Source organism: Chrysemys picta, chromosome 13 (genome assembly GCF_011386835.1).
Source record: "Chrysemys picta bellii isolate R12L10 chromosome 13, ASM1138683v2, whole genome shotgun sequence".
NCBI lineage: Eukaryota > Metazoa > Chordata > Testudines > Emydidae > Chrysemys > Chrysemys picta.
The window spans coordinates 39,845,228-39,871,297 of record NC_088803.1 but is presented as its reverse complement, the minus strand read 5'-3'; the positions used below and the strand labels follow the sequence as shown (position 1 = coordinate 39,871,297).

At 38.8% G+C, this 26,070-nt stretch overlaps 2 protein-coding genes across 5 annotated transcripts in view; one reads left to right on the top strand and one right to left on the bottom strand.

Moving 5' to 3' along the window:
• Window positions 1-1,788: 1,788 nt before the first annotated feature.
• Window positions 1,789-26,070, bottom strand: part of PARD6B (par-6 family cell polarity regulator beta) — a 33,958-nt gene continuing 9,676 nt past the window's right edge. The window contains exon 3 of the mRNA XM_005286236.5: window positions 1,789-7,118. Within this exon, the coding sequence (XP_005286293.2) occupies window positions 6,292-7,118 (827 nt within the window). The 3' untranslated portion in view covers window positions 1,789-6,291. The remainder of the gene's footprint in view (window positions 7,119-26,070) is intronic.
• The window catches only part of LOC103306152 (uncharacterized), a 34,586-nt gene continuing 20,022 nt past the window's right edge, over window positions 11,507-26,070 (top strand). For 3 of the 4 annotated variants that reach the window (XR_010592279.1, XR_010592280.1, XR_006176396.2), the window contains exon 1: window positions 11,507-11,912. Coding sequence is in view for 1 of the 4 variants with exons in the window: in XM_065565981.1 (XP_065422053.1) it covers window positions 21,670-23,337 (1,668 nt within the window). In the remaining 3 variants the exon portion in view is untranslated. Of the gene's footprint in view, window positions 11,913-21,540; window positions 23,518-26,070 lie in introns of those variants that run through there. The other variant, XM_065565981.1, reaches the window with a different exon arrangement.

Below are 26,070 nucleotides of genomic sequence, written 5' to 3'. Positions count from 1 at the left end.
CACTGTGTCCCCGCTCCTCCCAGTGCTTCCCCGCTCCTCTCTCTCCCTCCCAGAAAGTCCTAAGCACTGCCAAACAGCCTTTTGGTGGCGGGAGAAGCAGTGGGAGGGAGGGGGAGGAGGCAGAGAAGAGGAACATGTGCAAGGCTCCCTTGTAAAGTCGCTGCTCTTCCACAGAATCCAAAAGCAGTGGACAGAGCAGGCAGCCAAACGACATAAGGGAGCATTGCACAACTTTAAACGAACATGTTCCCTAATGGAGCAGCGCCATAACTTCAAAACGTTAAGTAGGAGGAACTGTACAGCTCTACTCCAGACAGCCCAGAGCCACAAGCTATAACTGTGCAGCTGACGTAAAAAAACGGGGGGACCCATATCTATCTGTCTCAAAAAAAAAAAATTCTGATGGGCAACATGCTGATGTTGCCTTAGGCACTAAAATGCACTTCAGTTTAAGTTATATTGTGGCATTACAATTTGTGTGTCAATTTACAATTATTATTTCAGTTTATAAATATAAAAGAAGCATCTAGGTGCCCTGCTTTAACTATTAAAAGCACAAGACCATCAGAAAATAATTCATCCCAATTACAATTAACACAAAAACAGCCAATAATGAGAAAAATCTCCTCCTCTAGAAACCCCGTCCCCCAAAATATCTCCAAACCCATCACCTTCTGACAATTCAAACGTCCTCCAAAATTTTTAGGTACATAGGAATTGCAACATTCTGAAGTTTAAAAAATAAAGGTTAATTTAGATATGTAGTGAATTCTAAAGTTGATGTCTTCATTATCATAATTGTGTCAGCATTGCTCTTGAAAACAAAGGGGGTTTGCATAGACAGGTTCCAATGAAACTAAAGAAATGTATTTTCCAACTACCAGGTCTACAAACTTGACATGGAATCAAAAAGTTAAACTGGGTTCTTTCCAGCCTGTACATCAATAATAGATACCATCAGCCAAATTTCACCATCAGTTATGCTTGTGAAACCTCATTTTCACATTAAAGGGCTGTACAGATGTGAGGGGAATATCTGATGCTGCAATTGAAATTAAACATATGACAATAGACAGGGAGCAGATCTCTATTAATTGGCTGCAATTTTTGTACAGTAACTTTAAAGAAACAGAATATCTAGTCCTGCCTAAAGCTTTGGAATTGGGTGACACTAGAAGTAGGCCAGTGCTAAGAGTTCAAAAGGAATTTTGCCATTTAGATACTCAGTGTTGCCAACATATGGCTAGTACTCACATTCAGCAGAAGCCCTCACACAATCACCACGTGACCATGATGGTATGCCTGGCTAAGAGCCTTCTCCTCTCCACTGCCTAGACTTCTTGGGTCTGATGGCTCTAGCTTACCATGAGAAGCACCACCACATCTAGTGGCAGTCTTCCAGGTGCTATATGCATGGTTGTTGTAATTAGTATAATTATAGTGGGCCTGCGCATGTCATGCATGTTCAGGTCGAAGTCATGGCTGACAGGACTGTAGCCTTCACCCCTATTTATAAGGTGTATTAAGAGCACTTGTGTGTTTCCCTATAGGTACAGGAGATAAATGCAGCCCAGGTGAGGGAACAAGTGAAGGTGGACATCTTCTTGCACCTTGATCAGTTTTCTCCATCCTAACAGCGTTATAAAATTAGCGGATACTCTGGTGGCAAAGAAAAGCATGTACACAATAAGAGTCCTTTGAGAACTGTGCCTGAAATGTATCCATGTTTTCATGTTTTAGAATACAAATGCTCTTGATTCTGACTTGCCAAAGTAATTAAAAAAGCAATTATATTTCTATATCCATTTATTATTCCAATCTGTAAAAATATAAGACTAATATACAGCTAAAGCTAGTTTGATTTTGTAAAATCAAAGTTCATTTAGTGAGATATCAATGTACATTATACATTAAAGTTGTAAGAAAAATACTGATATTTGACATTTTAAACAAATTTTCATTTGCGTAAAAATCAAGTTGCAAGTAAAATGTAATTAGAAAATACAGAATATTCACAAAAGTACATGGTGCAGACAGCTCATGAGGACATTGTCCTAAATTTATTGAAGCTGTGGAAGAACATATGATTCACAGTTTAAGCTTGACTTTTACTGATACCATATCAGAGATCCAAAGTGAACGTATCTTAATTTCAGCAACATTTGCTCTCTTTTCTAATAAGGTGCACTTAAAAGGCTAATCTGTTTTCAGACTGCCAGCAGAGAGGAGGGACAGATTGCTTTTATTGTGCATGTACACATCCGTATAACACTATTCAAAGGAATTTTGGTATTCCAAAGCATTTTGAAATAATTTGGATATAAATTAGTTTATAAAATCTGGATTAAAATATAATGTATATGCATTAGGATACTGAATACATAAAGAATGTGCATTGACAGCAGCTCAATATTTTCAATCATGCATAATTTTAGATTCTGCAGTTAAAATTAGTACAAAATAGTCAAGCCTTGAATTTTTTTCTCCCCCCAGGGAGATATTTTGAAAAATGTTAACTGTTAAAAAAAAACTAGCTTTAAGAGGTAGTATATAAAAGGCGAATAGATCTATCATCTTTAAAAATAATATACTGAACCTAGTACCATTTTATATATAAAGTTAACTAACCATTTATTTCAACAGTTGATTATCCTGGAATAGTGATTTTTTAAACTATTTAGTAATTTGTCGAGTGGTAGGATGCAGATAGACGATATTTAGAAAGTCTCTCTTATGGTAACTGCAGTGTTATGCAATTACATATTGTGCAGTCTGTCATTTTAATTACAAAAACTTTTGTTAATCCTTCATGATGGAAATTCATGAGCACTTACACACTAAATGCCCTTTTTAAAATTTCCTTAAGTTCTTAATACCAGTATATATACCCAAAATGCATACGCTATGAGTAAAAAACATTCAAAATTAGGTAATGGACAAAAGTTTAGCAGCATACTACCTTGAAGTGTTTAAGCAATAAATTGTGTTTAAGCAATAAATTAATATCTTGTAACTTGTTTTCAGGTGCCAGGCTCATGTGTAAGTTAATAGCTTATCTTACATCCAAGCCACAACACTACTAATGCACCATATTAGATCCATAAAACAATTCCACTGAATGAAAGCGTTACACCTCTACATAAAAAAAAGTGGGGTACTAGTTTGTCTTCATCTGTATCTGTGGATCTCATTTTCTTCTCTTAATACAAGTGCATTTTCCCACTTTGATTACTTGCAATACAATCAAGTAAATAAAAAGGCATGTGAATGCACACTATCATGATACAGGAAAGAAGTCCCATTGCTGAAGGAATAAAAACCAAATCCAGTTTTAAAGCAAGACACATGCCCTAAATAAAAAGGAGCAGCATGTATAAAAATAAAAAGTTTTAAAAAATCAATTTTTCAATTTATATGTTTACTCCTGGGAGAATTCTGCGCTTGATGTCCCCAGCAGATTCTAACAGGGAGGAAAAGGGAAGCTGCAATTACACTTTCATTCACCAGGTGGCACCAGGAGAGGGCAGCAGGCTCACAGGCTAGAGCAGCCAGCCATGGAGAGGGAAACTGCCTTCCTCACAGGCTTCCGCTGGCAGGGCCACATGAGGAAGCATGGGATATGGGGAGAAGGGAGGAGGAGTGGATGGTCAGAGCGGGGTATAGGAGCTAGTGGGGTGACCGCACTGTGCCAGGGGCTGAATGGAAGTGGGGATGCAGGGCCACGTGGGGATGGGGAGGAGCTGGGGGGGGGGGGAGATGATGGCTGAGCAGGGGTGCAGGGACACATGGAAACGGGAGCTATGCCTGGCTGAACAGGGTGTGGGGCCAGATGCGGGAGTGGGCATGTAGGGACACATGGAGACAGGTGAGCTATGACTGGCTGAGGGAGGGTGCTGGGAAACACAGGGATGTGCAGATATGCTAAATGAATGGGGAATTGGGGTGCAGGGACACACAGGGCAGATGTGCCTGATTAAATGGGAGGGGCGAGGGGTCAGCCAGCATCTGCATTGGGGAGACTCCCCAACTCCCTAACAATCACCACCCTCCCCGCAAAAAAATCTGTTCCATACTTCTCCCACCCACACCTAACAACCCTCCAGGTTCATTCCCAGGCTCCTTCCCAGCAATTACTTCCCCCTTCAGCTCCTCCATTACCCCTGACACCCCTCAGAAGTAGTGCAAAGGCCTGGGGGCATTGAAATACGTTTCTGTATTGTAATTTAAATCAATTATTACTCAAAGTTCTGTATTAATACTCATGGTAAGGAATCTATTTGTCAAAAAAAATGTCCTGAGCCTTTTTTGTTGTCTATATTGTTAGACATACTTGTTGACAAGTATTTTAAAATAAATTACCAAAATAATTGAAACTGCCATAATAGTATTATTTTGATTAGTAAAATATGCAGCATTTTAAAATATTGTGCACGGAATTTTTTTTTTTTTTTTGGTGCAGAATTTCCTCAGGAGTACCTGTTGCTAATTCTTACTTTTCTTCCCATTTAAAGTCGAACTGTTAACTGGATGTTTTGTTCTTGTTTCTTTAAAAATCATAGAAATTAGGGCTGGAAAGAACCTCAAGAGGTCAGTTTCCTAACTGTAGAATTTCACATCTTACATAGAAATTTGTTCTGCTAAGAAACTACATCCTTACTGAGATAAATACAAACTGATAAGCAAATTGCAAATGTAGCTACCAACACTTTCCATTAGACTGAATTTTCACAAGTCAAGAAGGCTGAAGTACTTTAACCAGGCTGTATTCCATCAGGGTTTGCAGTTTGAAGGAACTTAGAAACACCTGAAAATTCCACCTTCAGAAGGCTATTTTTCAAAATTTTAGTGTGTATGTATAAAAAGTTAACTGTGTTAATGTATTAAAAAAGTTAATAGATTTTCATTATTAGCAGTGAACTAATTTTGTTTTGAAGACAAATTTAGGTCTTAAATTTATTTCTTAAATACAAATACATTTTAGCCCTTGATGCTGCAAACAAATCACATTAGTAGGTCTACTGAAGTCAATGAACTATTCATGAGAGTCAATTTACATTCCTGCTTAAGTGTTTGCAGCATCAGGATTTTAGTTTTCAATATTTTTGTTTTTTTTCCTATAGCAGTTTTGTAATATTCAAAGAAGATACCCTACCAGGGGTGGTATGTTAAAAAACGAAGTTGTAATAGCACAAGTTTAAGTTAGTTTTACAAAGCCTAAACTTTTGATTTAAAAAAAAAAAAAAAGTGATACAAGTTGCTCTAACCTATGCTGGATAATATATTTTTTTTAATATTAAGACAAAACTGTTCACTGATTATCAACTTCAAATAACTCTCCTCTCATTTGTAAGAATCTTGATATCTTTTAACATGACCATTTTTGGAGCATGAAATAGGAATCAGGTAAAATGTTATTTTCATCCTATTAATTTTGTATTTGATTTCTTTAGACATTTACATAATGTAATTTACTACAGTTAGTGACTAAGCTCAGCATAAAAGACCACCTTATACAATGCTGTAAACTAAGGCCTTGGATACACTTGAGAATTCACAGCGCTGCCACGGCAGCGCTGTGAAGCGCGAGTGTAGTCGCGCCGCCAGAGCTCTCTCGCAGCGCTGCAAGTACTCCACCTCTCCGAGGGGAATAACTTGCAGCGCTGCGAGCAAGCGTGCAGCGCTGCAGGCGCTGATTACACTGGCGCTTTACAGCGCTGCACTCAGGGGCGTATTCACACCCCAGAGCCCAGCAAGTTGCAGAGCTGTACAGCGCCAGTGTAGCCAAGGCCTTAGAGAAGAGAACTGATCCTCAAGGTACAAGACGAGTAGTAGTAAGACTTTCACATTAGAATTTTAAGATCATTGTTAATTGTGTCATTAAAGGGTAAACGCACATGACCATAAATTCGGATTAGACATGCAGCTTCACTATCGGCTCCACCTCACATGGTAATGGAAATTTACTCTTTAAAACCAGTAGTATAAGTACCTCTGGAAGTAAATATGCAGTCAATACCTCTCAACCATCCTTCATTTTACCGCTGTCCCATCACAGCCAGGGTCATCTACCTTGTATCCTTACAAAATATTTACATGGAATTACAGAATTATAAAACTGACATTAATCAGCCCACATAATTTTAAGCTTCCTGCATTTACTGTTTTTCCTTACATTTGTTTGCAGGTCTTAAGGACTGGTAGGTTGAGAGGTATAAATTGCATTATATATCAAGCAAAATTAAAAGTTGTATGGCATCTTCAGTTAACGTAAAATACACCATTGAGGCAGTTTCATAACGTTATAATTGTCCCATCTTCTAAGGACTTTTTGTCTGGATCCTGTATTTCATACTCCATGTTAACATTGCCTGCTGAATGACATAAGTTTACTTCACTAAATGGAATGAAACCATTTTGTGTTGACTCATGAAGGAGTTCAATTTGCGTTAATGATTCCAGACTCTCACTGGTAGGGGCAGCTTTTGGAATCTGCCGTGGCTCACCATTGTCTTCAATAATGATGTCATCTTCATCACTGTCGTCTTCTTCTGGATGGAAGTTCTGCACAGTGTGTGGTGTGTAACCTGGAAGACTAGTATCAGTAGACTGACCTGAGCTCCCAGAAGTCCTACTGTTCCTAACAACATTATTTCTTTGATTTGCTGGTCTCACTGTAATGATCAGGTTACGGCTATTTGCAATCATCATGTCTGTAACTTGATCAAGACTCTTCCCTGAGACTTCTATTCCATTTACCTCCAGTACTTCATCATTAACGGCCAGTAAGCCTGTGCTTTGAGCCAGGCCTCCAGGAACAAGTCTGGATATGAAAATCCCTGGTACTTTCTCCAATCCATGTGGTGTTACTCTGACACTAGAGCCATCCCGTATATAGAATCCAAGTGGTTTGTCAGTTCCATATTTGTAAAGTCGCACCCTGCGATGAGTTTCTGGGAGAATGTCCACATCAATAATAGACGACACCGGTCTGAAGTCTCGTGGCATGCTAATGACAATATGTGGTTTCTTTTTGTGGTTATCCGGACGCAACACATTTGATAAGACATTTTTCTTCCTTGTCATAGTATCCGTACCAAAGGCACTGTAATCCGCATCTTCTGTAAAAAGACAGATAGCATATGTTGGTAATTAGTATAGTGTGAACTACTCTGTTCTGCATAGCATGGTTATCAGAAAAGAAAGTTTTAGGCTGACCAGGTGCAAAATGTCTAGTAAAAAGTTCTCAGCATGCTGTACCAGCAACAATTTTCTCTGTCAGTGAGGTAATTATTCTAACATTAACAAAATAAACTATCTTGATTTAAAGTCACTTCACTTTACAATCACCAAAGAAAAGCTATTGTAAGTATTTCAAAAAAATCAAGCAAAATTAATAGTGTATTGGAGGAGGCAAGAATGAGAATCCAGCTGTTTTAAAACAAGATGTTAATCAAAAATAGTTCTCTCTCCACACACACAACTTAAAATTCTTATACAAAAAGCAATTCCATTTATTAAAATTTCTCCCTGCCCCTAAGTTTCAGTTCACTGGAACAGAAAGAATGAAAAAGGTTCACTGGCTGCTTTCCCTATTATTGTCAAGTATCTGGATGCTAGCCAAGTGACCTGGATTCAATCTCCTGAAAGTTTAGTTCATTCCACACAATCCCGTCCCTGCTCCTACACTGTGTAGGTAAAATCACTGGTAATCTAAAAACAACAGACCCTGCACAGCAGGAAATACTTAAGGCGAGTGATGTAACCAATAGCCAATATTATAACTTCCATAATTTGGTTTCAGAGGGGTAGCCGTGTTAGTCTGTATCAGTAAAAACTAATGACAGTCTCTAAAATGCCACAAGGACTCCTAGTTTTTCCATAATTTGGAGTGACAAAAGTGTCTGAATAGTTTATATTTGCTCAAGAGTTGTTTTTTGTTGTTGTTGTTGTTTTTATTAGAACACTAAAATTACTTGTTAGTTCAGAAATACAAATGCAATGTTCTTGTAGCCGTGTCGGTCCCAGGATATTAGACATACAAGGTGAATGAAGTAAAACATATAATCTCACATATTTTTTCCCTCTAACTTTAAACTTCACTAAATATGCATTTCGAAGAAAACTTCTGTGGTTAAATCTTCGCATAGCATAATTCTCAATAAATATTTTGATATTTCACAACAATCATATTTCACTTGGTTTACTTGGATTAACATTAGCACTTCTTCAATGTTATGCTATCGTTTTGCCTCATTTTAAATACAAACATTTTATTCCCTTATAGAAAAACTGACACCACTACATTGCTTTTCCACTTAGCACATGACCTTCTTGGACTAACTAAACCCTTTGATCCAGGGAGCTGGAATTTCTTTGTGCATGCTGTTGGTGCCCTATCAATTATGCCATATAATGAGAAGGGTTTCAAAGGCCAAATATTAATCCAAATGGTACGTGAAAATAGTATTTCCATAATTTCGGTCAAGTGTAAAATTTGAGCAGACTTTATGAAGTTTCTGCATGGGACTTTGAAAGTAAATGAAGTAAAGAAAAAAAAATGTAGTGCAATGCTCCATATATGGGATTCATAAGATACACATACCAGAAAAACATGGCAGAGTAAACTAGCAAACATCTTCGTCACCCCCTTAAAAAAGTGAACTGTACCGATTGTGTTTACTTAGAACATTAGATAGCTGCACAGGAACCACAGTAGTGCAAGATACTACAATGTGCTTTGGAAAGCTAAAAACCGAGTTCAGTAACCAAGAACATAAATGGCAATTCTAAATAGTTAACCTAACAATTTCTTTAATGGTTTACATTTTTAGTATTTAAATTTGAAAGTGGTGGTTTGAAAGCAGGAAATACAAAATGTAATAATGGTCTGAAAAAGGGGTAGTGGAACGTAACAGTTGGAAAATGCTAAGTGCCCCAGACAAACAAATATCGGATGGACCTTCAGTGTACCAAGCAAAGTTTTTTACAATTTCACAAGATTTGCACGTTCAAGCATTATCGACAGAACACCTTTAAATTAAGTGAGACACAAGACCTGAAGTATCCTCTTGGTGACCCATAAATACCATGCATCCCATTTAAAGTCCTCTATTGCAGACCTATTGGAGAGACAGTAAATCTGTAGCCTATAGTTTTGTCAAATAATGCAATGAAATTTATCAGTGCATGTTTTAGACAAGGGAAAAGAAATGTATAAATCTTACCAGTTGATTATCTGACATGGCTTCAAATAGCAGAGGCAAGTTAATATAAATAATAAATATTTAACAATGACTGTTCAATGCAATGTAGGGTTGAGAATTTAAGTGAACAGGAGAGGTAGGAAATTTAAAGTTAGCTGCTATGGTAACTAATACACCCCCTTAAACATACCACACAAAGAAAACTAATTTACATTAAGGCTGCTCAAGAGCATTTTCAATCAATCGAGACACTAAAAATCTACGGAAGTCACTAGTTAAATCAATACTTCCATACTACATCCAATAGTGATCTTCTTGCCTTTATCTTGACTCCTATATAACTCCCACTCGGAAGACCAGGGTGTCTTCCCAAAATATCCACTCACCCATCCTATCACCACTGACTCAACCCCACCAATGCCATCTCTTCAACCCCCATGCTATTGCTACCTGAAGTACTGAGGGAACTATGGTAGGACCACCATGGATAGTCCTGCATATGCCACTGCTTCAGTACAAAGAAAAATATTTTCATAGTGCTGCTGCTTGGGGTATGCCAAGAATTTAAATTAGCAATGCCCTGGGGAGTCTCCTCCCATGCTTTGGCCTCTTCTCCCTCCCCCACCACTGCCTCCCCAACTTCCCAAGATCAGGAGTGGTAAGAGTTAAAGCAACACAGTTAACAAATCAAGAAGAAACACTGGGAAGTGTAAAAAATGGGAAAGTAGAAGAACAGGGGTGGGCAAACTACAGCCTGCAGGCTGGATCCGGCCCATCAGGACTTTGGATCTGACCTGCGGGATTGCCACCCCCGTGGCACCGCGGGCCCGCGCCGCTGCTGGAAGCGGCCAGGACCATGTCCCTGCAGCCTCTGGGGGTGGGGTGGAGTAGAGGGCTCCGTGCGCTGCTCTCGCCTCCAGGCACAGGAACAGGGAACTTCGGCCAATGGGCACTGCAGGGGAGAGCAGCATGCGGAGCCCTCTGCCCCTCCTCCCCCAGAGGCCGCAGGCATGTGGTGCTGTCCGGGAGCCTGTCTTAGCCCTGCTGCACGCCGCTGCCACCCCGGAGCCACTCCAGGTAAGCAGTGCCGGGGTGGAGCCCGCACCCCAAACCTGTCCTGCACCACAACCCCCTGCCACACCCCTCCTGCATCCCTGCTCTAAGCCCCCAACACTCTGCTGCACCATGCACCCCTCCTGCACCCAATCCCTTGGCCTGAGCCCCCTGCTGCACCCCTCCTGCACTCTAACCCCCTGCCCTGAGCCCCCTCCAACACTCTGCACCCCCTCTTGTACCCCAATCCCCTGTCCTGAGCCCCCTTGTACACCTGGTACCCCTCCTGCACCCCAACCCCCTTCCCTGAGCCCCTTCCTGCTCACCGCACCCGCTCCCACACCCCAACCTACATTCATGGCCCTGCATGCAATTTCCCCACCCAGATGTGGCCCTCAGATGTGCCCACCCCTGAACTAGAAGAACTTGACAATTCCACTGGCTACATTTCAGGGAGTCTAGTTAGGTTATAACAGGATTCATTTTGTTTTATTAAAAAATTTTAAAAGCAGCTTGTTAGAGAAGTTTGGAGCTATTGTGGTTCTTTACCTAGAGAACTAAAACAAAAACAAAAAAAAAAAAAAAACAAGAATTGGGGCCAAATTTAAAAAAAAAACAAAAAACACTCAGGTCCAAATATCAATAAGGGCTCATTTTTAAGTGTTCCCTGTGCTAAATCTTTGTTGTAACCTTTGACAAAAAAGTTACAAAAAATCTATTTGCTTCCTGAAGAGTTCGCATGAAATTTGATGACTAAAATCAACTGCTCAAATGTGAAAGATGGATTTTAGTTCACTGTAAATACAAACCTCAAGAACAACACTAACTATGGAGTCACTACCAATACTTCTAATTACTGTGTTAAATTTGCACAGTGCTTAATTTGTAATGAAAGAGGTGCTGGGGCTCAATTTTTTTTATATTCATAACTGATGCAACAAGGCCAGAGATGCTGGGGCTATGAACTGCCAAGCCCAGAGGTGCCGGGGCTCAGCCTTGGCACAAATTAAGCATTGTATGTGCACCTTAAATAATAAATATGCAACATTTAGACTGCTGTGGATACTGTGTTTCTTCTGCTTAGAGTAAGAGAGAATGTATGCAAAAACTGATGCAAAGTTAGGAAAATTAAATGTGTGATATTTGAATATGTAATCTAGGGACAGTACATTCAAAGTCCACAACTGCACTTTTAAGTTCAAGGTGCAAGGTGCAAAGCGTGTAATTTTAAACTGAATGTGTGAGCCAATGATTACACATTCAACAGGGGCAGAGAGGGGATGGGAAGGGCCATAGAGATCAAAGTTAAGATGGGCTTGTCAGTCTCAGTCCAGTTTGTCCACCCACCATATCAGACATCCATGAGAACTCACTTTGGTACGGCGCAGTCCTAGGAATCAAGAATTTTAAGTTTTCATCAAATAACCTGTTATAAACTCATTTGCAGCATTGGTGTAGTGGTGTTGGTTCCAGGATATTAGAAAGACATGGTGGGTGAGGCAATATCTTTTATTGGACCAACTTCTACTGGGGAAAGAGACAACCTTGTGAGCTACACAGAGATCTTCAGCTCTTATAAAGTCAAACAGCTGTAGCATAAAATCAACAATCTTCATTGGGAAGACGAGCAAGTACTAGTTGAAAATCAGTAAATGGGTAAGTCGCGGAGTTTATTTTCAGCCTAAAAAGGGGGGATGTAGGGGAGAATCAGGGTTTGGTCTCACAATATCATGAATTTACATACCTGAACAATTGACTAAAAGTGGCCATTTGCATGCAATCACAGCAATTGTGGTCCTAAGATTTTGAAAATTCTGGCCTTAAGTAATCATTCTGAATGTTACACACACACCAAAAGGATAAGTAAAATTATTGATTTTGTGACATTGGTCACTCAGGGAGCATGAGCCTTGATCATCTAAAAAACTGGCAAGCTCTGAGTCATCCGGCTATTACAAACTTAGGTGCTCCCAATCCTTACGGAGAGTCTACAGGTTAGGTTGCCAGTTTTCTTGAATAAAAAGGTCCCCATTAAATTAAGAGGCCAGCACACATCACACACGAAACTGACAGGTCCTCCGGAAGGGGACTGGGCATGTTCTAAATAATACTGTATCTTGGTGAAAGTTAAATAGGGAGAAAGGACAGAGCAACAAGCTTGGCCTTTTCCCTGAGCCCGGTAACGTCCACTAGAAGGACTACCTTCCAGGACAGCAAAGGCAAGAACTTCCATAGGCCTCAAAGATGGAAAATGTGCTGCAAGGTAAATTTATTTTATTTTTAGTAGAAAACCCAGAATAGCATATATTCTAGAGATCTATAATTACACAATTGGTGCCAAAGACTTAAGATTTAAGTCACCAAGAGGAAAGCCTCAATTTAATCAATTTTAAATCAACTTTTCCATTTCTACTTCAGTTATGTTCTAAAAACATGCACTCTGTTGATTTAACCATTAAAACATGTTGGCTTACATTAAATTTGGTAAATCTTTTTATAGTTAGGAGGGAGTGCTATAACTACTTACATTTATTTAACCCATTATTTAGCTTATTTTCAGATTCTCAATTGTACATTTTAGTAGGTTAGAAAATGGTTAATACATTACTTATTTACTAGATAATTAACTTTTGCTCATGATTGTCAAGCTGCATTCGGATAGTAACTGGAATTAAATTAAAACAAAACAATATAGTTTTTTATTAAACAAAACAACCTTAAGTGTTTTGGATTCCTAAACACCTCTTATCGAAACGTGTCTCACATTTAAAACCAAATGATTTATTAAAACTGAGGGATTAACTGTAGTCAATGAATTAAACTGATTTCAGGTCTGCCTGGGAAAACTTTTAAATTACTCCTGGGGGAATTCTGCACCAAAAAATAAAAAATTCTGCGCACAATATTTTAAAATTCTGCATATTTTATTTGTTAAAACTATGCAACAATCATGCTGGTTTCAATTATTTTGGTAATTTATTTAAACTACAATACAATGGATGAAGAATGGGAGTGGGGAGCATTGGAGGAAATCTCCCAAACACCCTCTGTTTAATAGTAATGTAACTAGTATTGACCCTTTACTTCTGGTTATTAGTCAACAAATATCTGCAGCCATATGCTCAGTGTTGCATCTTAGGCAACTGAAGAGCAAGCGAGGGCTGGGGACTCAAATTCACAATTTGTACTGGCTACTGACCATCTCCAGAAAGGTCAGTAGCAAACAGTTCTTGGAGCATATTTTGATAGGAAATTCAGTCCAAAAGTTTATACCAGTTCTAATCACTAAAGCAGCATAAGCATTTATAAGGCCACACTGTCTTTTACACCACGCTGGTAATGTAAGAAGCCTTAACATTTTTACACCTGTTTTATACTCCTGCGGGAATTCACTAAGAACAATGGGAACAATTTACTAAGCAGGCAGGCTGCTACATTCTGCTCTGCCTGAGGGGGGACACTTTTCTCCATAGAAACACCCCAAAGCCCTGCCCCTCCATGCCAAGCATGTCACAATAGCAGGAGAAAAGGACAGAGTGTTTCTCTCAAACACATGACTGCCCAGCCCTCCCGTCCATTCAGTGATTTATGTCTCTACCAGCTGCCCCAGGAGCCTGACCTGACCTGCCTGCACTGCAGGGAGGGCTATGTGACCACTTTTGCGGCTTCCCTTTGTTTCCCCATCAGAAGTCATTTTTCTGCGGGGAAGCAAAGAAATCTGCGGAGACCATGAATTCTGCACATGCACAGTGATGCAGAATTCCCCCAGGAATATCAAATATGCCTAAGTGAAAGTGACTAGAGTTTAAGTTCCTACTCATCTAAGTCTCTTGAAAATTTGAGTCTCCTAAAGGGCTCATCTACACTACAAAGTTAAGTTGGCTTAACTACAATGCTCAGGACTACCAAAAATTGCACACCCTGTGCAACGTAGTTAAGCCAACCCAAACCCCAATGTGTAAACATTGCAAGGTCAATGGAAGACTTCTGTCAACCCTAGCTACCACCTCTAAGAACTACTTCTGTTGCTATAGTAAGTGTCTATACTACAGCGCTACAGAGGCTCAGTTGTAGTACTGCAGCTGTGCTGCTGGCAGTGTTTCTAGTTTAGATGTACCCTAAGACAAGTTACTTCGGCTGACCTATCATGCCATATTTACAAAGCTTGACCTCAAAAGTTAGAATAATCTCTCTTTATATAGGAAAAGATCTTTATATAGAAACGCAGTCTTTAATTCACTCAAAGTTTTTGATAGAGGCTCATGGATTCAGCATATTTTTTTATTTAAATATTTTAAGAGATTACAATAAATTTAGGCCTTATATTTTATATTAAATTCAATTTCATTTTAAAACAGTTTATTTTTCAAAAGAAAAAATCATTTAAACAAAAAAAATCAAAAAATCATATTTAAAAAATAGATTTTATCCACTCTGCATACATGATCGTAAACCAGACATTTGTAAACTTTTAAATATCATTATGCATTTTTATCTGAAGCTTTGACATCAATTAAGACCATTAAAAATCACACCCCTAGAAAAAGTACCTGGAGAAGTGTCTATCTTTTTCCAGAGATGGCTAATCCAAACAAGAGCACCACATAGCACCATAAGAATTCGCTACAGCACTAAAGGCACTGTAAACTGAATGTGAAATTTAAACTAAGGAAAGAAACACGAACTATGAAAAGCTATCAAAACAGGTCAGAATTTTTAACCCCTATAGTTAAAAATCTGTGATTATAAATGCCATTTTTTCTGGAGTTTAATTTTAGGCTGAAAGTTCACGTGCTGATTTTCAGCTGATACTGATTTAAGTGATAGCAGCACAGTTACTGTAGGTAAAGGGAGAAACTATTATTGTAGGTATAAACAATAGGTTATACAGCCTTGGACATTAGAACTGGTTTTATTAACAATGTTAGCTGGGGCAAGGGTTATTTTGTTTTAGTCATGGGATCTTTAACTTCTGCCTCTCTCACTGATTGTTTACACAGAAGAGGCCTTGTAAATGATGTAGAAATATTTACAGGACTTACTGTTACATATAAATAGAAATTTTAAAATGATCTAAATACCTGAGATTTTAAAAGTCTAGTTTTAAGGTTGTACAACCAAGGCGAAATTCAGCTAAGCTGGTGAAAGGCAGTATGCGTCTCCCCAAAAGTTCCTCTGCCCCTGGGAAAGTCCACCCTTGCAGAGGTGATGCAGTGTCATCACCCTTCATGAGTTTACTACTAGGTATGCAAGAGCATGTAAGAAGGTTTAACTCACTGTTGCTCCAAAGGTCAATCAGTGGGGGATTTTTGAAGAGTCACTGAATGCACTATGTAAATCTGTCAGGATTTAGACTGTTTTAATGGCCCCTCCTCTGTCAAACCTAAACACAGACTTCAGCTTTCATAATATTTATTCCAATTTCTGTAGAGTAGACCCATTTTAAAGCCATTTTTAAGCAAGCATCAAAAGTAAGTTGCACATGCACTCGGTATTTTTGCTTCATTTCTTATTAATGATAAAATTTGGATTGCTGATGACAACACATCTAGAGTGCTCATTTTATGCAGTTCCCACTCCAATGCTCACGTTTTCCCTTTAAAATAGTTTCATAACTTTTACTGTCAAAGTAGTTGTAACTTGGTATTTTAATAAAAAAAGGTGTGGAAAAATCACCTATTTATTATAGCACTGGTAGTAAATATGGTTGAGAGTAAAATGCTGTCAGTTACAACTCTGTTTCCAGCTGCTCACCACTTTCCAAAGGAAATTTCTTGAGCTGAAACAGTTTTCCTTACTTTGTCTCATCCAAAAGGTGGATTTTCTAGGAAAATCTGAACCATTTATGTAGAGCTGTTTTGAATTTAAAACTACAGAAATAACGTACTTTGTTCTTGAGACTGAAGAAAATTGGCTTTAAGAAGCCTCAGGGGAGAAATTGCACACACAGCTATCAGACAACGGAGTGTCACAGAGTATTAACAGACATCAGCTAGTCTTTGGCTTACCAGTGCCCTTTAGGTGTGAAAATAAGACAGGCTGAGAATTTTATTGCTTAGTCTTGGCTTAACTGTTGACTGTAGACTTTGGGGTTATGTTTTTTTTCATTAAAAACTGAGGGGTAGATAAGAACAGCCATACTGGGTCAGACCAAAGGTCCATCTAGCCCAGTATCCTGTCTGCCAACAGTGGCCAATGCCAGGTTCCCCAGAGAGAATGAACAAAACAGGTAATCATCAAGTGATCCATCCCCCGTCGCCCATTCCCAGTTTCTGGCAAACAGAGGCTAGGGACACCATCCCTGCCCATCCTGGATAACAGCCATTGATGGACCTACCCTCAAACAAACAAACAAACAAAAAAAAACACTAGGTAACTTCATGAACCCTGTTATAGTCTTGGCCTTCACAACTTCCTCTGGCAAGGAGTTCCACAGGTTGACTGTGTTATGTGAAAAAATACTTCCTTTTGTTTGTTTTTAACCTGATGCCTATTATTTTCATTTGGTGGCCCCTAGTTTTTGTGTTATGAGAAGGAGTAAATAACACTTCCTTACACCAGTCATGATTTTATAGCTCTCTATCATATCCCCCCTTAGTCGTTTCTTTTCCAACCTGAAAAGTCCCAGTCTTATTAATCTCTCCTCATACAACAGCCGTTCCATACCCCTAATTATTTTTGTTGCCCTTTTCTGAACCTTTTCCCAAGTCCAACATATCTTTTTTGAGATAGGACGACCACATCTGCACGCAGTATTCAAGATGTGGGCATACCATAGATTTATATAGAGGCAATATTATATTTTCTATCTTATCTATCCCTTTCTTAACTATTCCCAACATTCTGTTCACTTTGACTGCCGCTGCACATTGAGTGGATGTTTTCAGAGAACTATCCACAATGACTCCAAGATCTCTTTCTTGAGTGGTAACAGCTAATTTAGACCCCATTATTTTATATGTATAGTTGCGATTATGTTTTCCAGTGTGCATTACTTTACATTTATCAACAATGAATTTCATCTGCCATTTTCTTGCCCGGTCACCCAGTTTTGAGAGATCCTTTTGTTACTCTTCACAGTCTGCCTGGGACTTAACTACCTTGAGTAGTTTCGCAAATTTTGCCACCCCACTGTTTACCCCTTTTCCAGATCATTTATGAATATGTTGAATAGGACTGGGCCCCACTATTTACACTCTCTCCATTCTGAAAACTGACCATTTATTCCTACCCTTTGTTTCCTATCTTTTAACCAGTAACCAATCCATGAGAGAACCTTTCCTCTTATCCCATGACTGCTTACTTTGCTTAAGAGCCTTTGGTGAGGGACCTTGTCAAAGGCTTTCTGAAAATCTAAATACACTATATCCACTGGATCCCCGTTGTACACATGGTTGTTGACCCCTCCTCAAAGAATTCTAGTAGATTGGTGAGGCATGATTTCCCTTTACAAAAACCATCTTGACTATTCCTCAACAAATTATGTTCATCTATGTGTCTGACAATTTTATTCTTTACTATAGTTTCAACAGTTTGCCTGGTACTGAAATCAGGCTTACCAGCCTGTAATTGCCAGAGTCACCTCTGGAGCCCTTTTTAAAAATTGGTGTCATATTAGCTATCCTCCACTCATTTGGTGCAGAAGCTGATTTAAATGATAGGTTACAGACGACAGTTAGTAGTCCTGCAATTTCACATGCGAGTTCCTTCAGAACTCTTGGGTGAATATCATCTGGTCCTGGTGTCTTATTACTGCTTAGTTTATCAATTTGTTCCAAAACCTCCTCTAATGACACCTCAATCTGGGACAGTTCCTCAGATTGGTCACCTAAAAAGAAGGCTCAAATTTGGGAATTGCCCTCACATCCTCAACTGTGAAGACCGATGGAAAGAATTCATTTAGTTTCTCTGCAATGGCCTTATCGTTCTTGAGTACTCCTCTAGCATCTCGATCGTCCAGTGGCCCCACTGGTTGTTTAGCAGGCTAAATTTTGCTATTACTTTGTGAGTCTTTGGCTAGCTCTTCTTCAAATTCTTTTTTGGCTTTCCTAATTATATTTTTATACTTCATTTGCCAGAGTTTATGCTCCTTTTTATTTTCCTCATTAGGATTTAACTTCCACTTTTTAAAGGATGCCTTTTTGTCTCTCACTGCTTCTTAGACTTTGTTGTTTAACCACGGTGGCTCTTTTTTGGTTCTCTTACTATGTTTTTCAATTTGGGGTATACAGTTAAGTTGAGCCTCTATTATGGTGTTTTTAAAAAGTTTCCATGCAGCTTGCAGGGATTTTACTTTTGGTGCTGTACCTTTTAATTTGTTTAACTAACCTCATTTTGTGCAGTTGCCCTTTCTGAAATATAATGCTACAGTACATAAGAACCAAGTATTGCAACATTCAACAATATACATTATAAATTAAACGGAAAATGCAAGAGTTAGGACTCTTACAGCAACATAGCACAACTGTAGTATGCACTCCTTTGTTCATTCTTTCCTTGTTAAATGTACACCACAGAATCAAGTTAACATTAAACTTTTGCATTTTCTGATTTACATTTAAGCTGCAACTTGTATGCAAATTGTGTATATGCAACATTAATTATTTTAAGATCTGTAATACCTTGATATAATGGGGTTTGCAAATAGTGTTTAGCCGTACTAAGATTTCTCCCCCCCCCGATTTAAGTCAGACTTATTGAAGTCACCACAGGAATCTAAACTCCAGTTACAAAAGCAGGTTTCTTAAACTCATTTTTACAACTAGAAGTTAAAGAATACCACAAAAGACACTTCCATTTGAACACATGCCCGAAAATTCAAGAAAGGGCCATTTAAAAGAAAATTAAGATTTTGGAAACTGCTTCTGTTAGGAAAGATCTGAACTTCAAGAGTTTCCTATCCTACAAAATAAAAAACAAACACCCCCCCCCCCAAACACAGTAAATGTAACTCTCTCAGAAATCTCTATTACTGAGCTGGTGTTTTACCTTTTAAAATCCATTTCTTAAAGCTCAATGATGCACTGAAAAAACACAGTATTCCTAAACTTAGAAGTCAGAATGCTACCACATTTCCAGATCAACAGACTATACAAACCATTGGGTTTTTTTTGGAATACTAATTAGCTTTTGATGTCTAAAAATTCTAAACTAGCACAAAATTTAAGGTAGAAAATTAGAATTACATAATTTGGGGGAGAAGTAGTGAAAGCCTGAAGAAAACTAATTTCCGTAATTCTGCCAGGCAGCAAGATTCTGTTTAATCTCTCCTCGATTCCCAAACAAAATTTTTTAAAGCAATGTCCTCGAGTACAAAGACACCTTTGTACTGACATCTAGCTAATCAGTTTATAGTTACAGTGAAAAATATTTTGGCAGAATGCCAAAGAACAAGGTGTTAATAACAAAGATGTAACGGTGAATGTCAACTTGGTATAAAAACTTCCTGTTTTAATGGTCTCAAAATTAGTATCACCAGTGAGTTTGTGTGTATGTGATGTATTATTTAAAAAAGTCTACAACTATTGAAACTGAGTTTCAACCTGATATTCTTCGGCACCTGGAATTGCACAATTTGTTGACAAGCCCTCTGATATGCTTCCAAAGGAATGCACTTATTGGTAAAGTTATCCTTCAAGTGTCAAACTTCCAAAGATAAACAGAACAATCTGAAGACATTTTATAAGAGTACCATAATTCTGGGGGGAAAATAGGATTTTTTTTTTAAAAAGTCAGCCACACCAAACCTAACATTAGTATTTAACATTTATGAAATGACATGGAGAAAAGAATGGAGACCTGAATATCGATTAGAGGCATTTCAAAATTAAATTGGGAAAACTTTTACAGGTATTTCAAAACACTGGAAGCATGGGAAAACAGCTAGAGACATTCCTCAAAAAAAGAAAAGTTTAAAACCCAACTCTTCTTTCATTACACCAATTATCGAGCAGGACCAAAATTAATTGCATAGAGAATTAATGGGGTGCCAGAAACAATTTGATAGGTTTTTCCCCAAACTCTAGTGACTAAACAATTCTCATTTAAAAAAGCAGTGGTGAGCATTAGGACTGTTACGGTTTTTGTCTATCCTCAGCATCTCTCTCTCAGCCACCCTGTATCTACCTCTGCAGGGAAGCATTAAGTTGAAGCAAAGAAGTATTACACTTGCAGCTTGTTACATAATGGAAGTGATTAAAATCATACAGTCCTGCTTTGTTGTGGGGTAATTTGTTCATGACATTAGCTGCCTATTAGTCTATGTCCTGAAGCATGAAGATTGATTACACCTGTAAAAACGTATAACCAGTGTAACTGCAGGCTATATTTATTATGCTATGGAATAGTCATCCACAGATTTAAAAAAAAAAAAGAAAGAAAGCCCTGTACTGCACGACAAATGCCAGAAAGTGCTGTAGTGAACAAGCTTGCATTAGCGAGGAAGGATTAAGTGATTTCCTAAGTCTCTCTCCACCTTTATATGTCAAATTTATTATTTTCACTTTGATTCTTTAATATTCTGACACAGTGACTTCTACATGTTAAGTGGTATTAAAAAAAACCAGTATTTCCCTATATCTTTTGTTTCATTGAGTACCCTGTGTTCTTATATTGTGGAAGAAGGCAAAAAGATATGCCCAGCTGGTCTTCACATTTGTTTCATCCCTAGGTCAGGTTTCTCTTGCAGACAGAGAGACTCCCATATATCTTGACTGAATTAAAGCCACATTAGTTCAGCCTTTGAATTCCCTTTTACACTTCCAAGACATCAACAATACCTGTTAATCTGTTATAAAAGGAACTTCAGGATGCAGATAGGAGTGAGCTACTGTCTCTTAACCTAGGTGATAATCAAGTATCAGGGGGTAGCCCTGTTAGTCTGTATCTACAAAAACAACAAGGAGTCTGGTGGCACCTTAAAGACTAACAGATTTATTTGGGCATAAGCTTTCGTGAGTAAAAACCTCACTTCTTCGGATGCATAGAGTGAAAGTTACAGATGCAGGCATTATATACTGACACATGGAGAGCAGGGAGTTACTTCACAAGTGGAGAACCAGTGTTGACAGGGCCAATTCAATCATGGTGGATGTAGTCCACTCCCAATAATAGATGAGGAGGTGTCAATTCCAGGAGAGGAAAAGCTGCTTCTGTAGTGAGCCAGCCACTCCCAGTCCCTATTCAAGCCCAGATTAATGGTGTTGAATTTGCAAATGAATTTTAGTTCTGCTGTTTCTCTTTGAAGTCTGTTTCTGAAGTTTTTTTGTTCAATGATTATGAACAGGAGGCTGCCAGGCAACTCTCCAAGACCACATTCTACAGGCCACTATCCTCTGATCCCACTGATGAATACCAAAAGAAACTACACCATCTGCTCAAGAAACTCCCAGCTACAGTACGGGAACAAATCTACATGGAGACACCTGCAGAACCCCGACCAGGGGTATTCTATCTGCTACCCAAAATCCATAAACCCGGAAACCCTGGACGCCCCATCATCTCAGGCATTGGCACTCTGACAGCAGGATTATCTGGCTATTTGGACTCTCTCCTCAGACCCTATGCTACCAGCACTCCCAGCTATCTTCGAGACACCACCGACTTCCTGAGGAAACTACAATGCATTGATGTTCTTCCTGAAAACACCATCCTGGCCACCATGGATGTAGAAGCACTTTACACCAATATTCCACATGAGGATGGACTACAAGCTGTCAGGAACAGTATCCCTGATGAGGCCACAGCAAGCCTGGTGGCTGAGCTTTGTGACTTTGTCCTCACCCACAATCACTTCAGATTTGGGGACAACTTATACCTTCAAGTCAGTGGCACTGCTATGGGTACTCGCATGGCCCCACAGTATGCCAACATTTTTATGGCTGACTTAGAACAACGCTTCCTCAGCTCTCGTCCCCTAATGCCCCTCCTCTACTTGCGCTATATTGATGACATCATCATATGGACCCACGGAAAGGAGGCCCTTGAAGAATTCCACCTGGACTTCAACAATTTCCACCCCACCATCAACCTCAGCCTGGACCAGTCCACACAAGAGATCCACTTCCTGGACACTACAGTACAAATAATTGATGGTCACATAAACACCACCCTATACCGGAAACCTACTGACCGCTATACGTACCTACATACCTCCAGCTTCCATCCAAGACACATCACACGATCCATTGTCTACAGCCAAGCCCTAAGATACAACCGAATTTGCTCCAACCCCTCAGACAGAGACAAACACCTACAAGATCTTTATCAAACATTCGTAAAACTACAATACCCACCTGGGGAAGTGAGGAAACAGATTGACAGAGCAAGACAGGTACCCAGAAATCACCTACTGCAGGACAGGCCCAACAAGGACAATAACAGAACACCACTGGCCATCACATACAGCCCCCAGCTAAAACCTCTCCAGCGCATTATCCACGATCTACAACCTATCCTGGAAAATGATCCCGCACTCTCACAGACCTTGGGAGGCAGACCAGTCCTCGCTTACAGACAACCCCCCAACCTGAAGCAAATACTCACCAGCAACTACACACCACACCACAGAAACACCAACCCAGGAACCTATCCCTGTAGCAAACCTCGTTGTCTACTCTGTCCCCATATCTACTCTGGCAACAGCATCAGAGGACCCAACCACATCAGCCACACCATCAGGGGCTCATTCACCTGCACATCCACTAATGTCATATATGCCATCATGTGCCAGCAATGCCCCTCTGCCATGTACATTGGCCAAACCGGACAGTCCCTCCGCAAAAGAATAAATGGACACAAATCGGACATCAGGAATGGTAACATACATAAGCCAGTAAGTGAACGCTTCAATCTCCCTGGTCATTCTATTACAGATTTAAAAGTCACTATCATTGAACAAAAAAACTTCAGAAACAGACTTCAAAGAGAAACAGCAGAACTAAAATTCATTTGCAAATTCAACACCATTAATCTGGGCTTGAATAGGGACTGGGAGTGGCTGGCTCACTACAGAAGCAGCTTTTCCTCTCCTGAAATGGACACCTCCTCATCTATTATTGGGAGTGGACTACATCCACCCTGATTGAATTGGCCCTGTCAACACTGGTTCTCCACTTGTGAAGTAACTCCCTGCTCTCCATGTGTCAGTATATACACTTGGACCAATAATGCCTGCATCTGTAACTTTCACTCTATGCATCCGAAGAAGTGAGTTTTTACTCACGAAAGCTTATGCCCAAATAAATCTGTTAGTCTTTAAGGTGCCACCAGACTCCTTGTTGTTTTTCTAGGTGATAATGTTATGTTTAACCTAGACAATATTCATCTCTGGGGAAATTTAACTTTTATTCTAGCCATAGTATAATGAACTCTTTATAAAGCTAACAAATTAGAAAGAAGTAAAAATAATTAACTCACCCTGCTAGGGTGTGTCCACACTAGGAGAAAAAGTGTTCTCTTACCACATTAGCTAACATAATGAAATCCCAGTGAAGACAAGGCAGTCGCTAATTTTCACCTGTTCACAAGTTGAGGTAAACACTAGCAGGAACATATTTACCTCAACCTGCTAATAGTGTTAAAACTACTAACTGCCTTGCCTTTATTTGAACTTACTCATGTTGGTTAACATGTGACCAGGCCACCTGTTTCCTGATGAACCCACGGTCTTTGACATTTTATGGGGGGGGGGGGGGAGTGTCTAGCTATATCATGGGTATTAACTATAACATTCAGGATTCTAATATATTCTGCTCTACTTACATGTACCTCAGGTTTTGGTATGGATGTGTCCCTCCCTTGCATTCTAGCTTCTCATTTAAAATACACATCAATTTCTAAATAAGCAAAATGCTGGGATTAGACATTTTCAAGTGTCTGAAGAAATACCTACTTTTCCTCTCATATTGTGGTGGTCTACTGCTAAGGGTCTTGTTGTTCCCCACTATCTCTGTTTAAGTTATATTGGGAATAAACTTTCCCATGGGAAAAATCTACAGGTTATTTCTGTTATTCAAGCAATGTAGCAGAAGATGATGATACAAAGGTCTCAAAAAGGGCTGGCAGTACAGAAGTGTAATTTGTATCATCTGTCCCCTCAACAAATTCTAGTTTCAAAAGTGACAAATTATAGCAGCCTTGTCAATGGTGAGTATTTCTTCAGCCATGCCTTATTTCCACTTCCACTGAAGTGCAGACACAAAGTTATGCAATAGAACAGGAAATATAGTACAATTACACCTAATTGAGCAATAAAACAAATTAGAAGCTATACTGCATGGATTTATAAGTAGTTTTCAGCATCACGAAACTAGGCCTGAACTGCTAACAAACTTTTTTTTTTTTTTTAAATAATGGACTGACTGAAGAAATAAAAGAAATCAGATTTTTTCAATTTGAACAAATTTTAGATTTATATCACCCTTCAGTACAATCTTTTTCAAAGTCATCACACTGGCACAATATAAATATAGGTACTGGCTGTCAGACTGATTTTGAGACCCAGTTTTGGGAACAACTTTGAGCTCTATTTCCTAGTCTTCTGCAGCTCAGACATGGAGTCACAGAGCAATAAGACTGGTATCAAAAAGGAGTGGAAAAGGGGAGGAAAGACAATGGCTGGTTGCTACAGTGTTTCCCGTTGACCTCTTACGGAAGTGATTTTAAAAATTAAAACTGGTCAGTGCCTAGAACAGAGAAACGTCCCATACAATACCAAAATAATCTACATGTCAATCATGCTTTAAGAATGAATTTTAACATGAGTACAGGGAGTTGCATGTACAACTGTAGTAAAAAAAAACATATGGTGATAAATGCAACTTTCGTAATCTCAATCTGATAAAGTGGTTTATCTGCTCTCGTCATATGGCTGCTGAAGGAGCTTACATAGAATCTAGAGACAGAAAAGACCTATTAGGTCATGTAGTCCAGCTCCCTGCCAATTCAGGATTGAAACAGTCTTTACCTGTTCCACGAACACTTAAATACAGCAAATACATTTTACTGGCAATATGGTGGTTGGCAAATGACAAATTTTTATTAAGAGTTCTGTTAGGAAAGAGGAAATTCAGCTAAAACATTTTTCTAAAGAGTTCTCTTTTTTTGGGGAAGAAGAATCAGAAATATTTATTTTTGCACTGGGAAGATATCTGTTTTATTGATCTTTTAAATAGTAATTACTACAGATAGCAAAAGCTTTATTTGACATGCAACAAATTATGAATACTTTGAAACAGCATTCAAAAGATGGAGTTTAAGGATAAGACCAAAAAATTTAATCTGGAAATTACACCTATTGCTGAAAGAAAGATGTGGGAGAAGACAAATTTCCATTCTGAATAAGAAATAATCATTCCATTGGAACTTTGATAGCTGAAATAAGCAACCATTCAACATGACACTTATAACCTAATGTATTTTACATTTTGCTAATAAGATTAATCTTTTTAAGCTATACTGATGCCCATTGCTTCAAATAAGATATCTGTTCAAACCAAGTTTATTTTGTATTTCAGTAATGTCCTATTGTCCAGTTAGGATATGATGAATTCATGATACTGTTAAGCTTTCAGTGGAAATAAAACCAGACATGAGCAACTGCCTTTAAACAATATACAAAAACATTCACTGGAGAATGTTGATTCAACTTTAATGTTTCTATCCAATTTGAGTAAACTAAGAATTGAATATGTTCATTAATGAAGACTTCATATAAAAGCAGTATTTCTACTGAAGTGAGGATGGATTTTTCATGGAGCGAATGGTATTTAAATCAAAGTATTACAGACATTCACAAATGTAAAAAAGAAAAGAA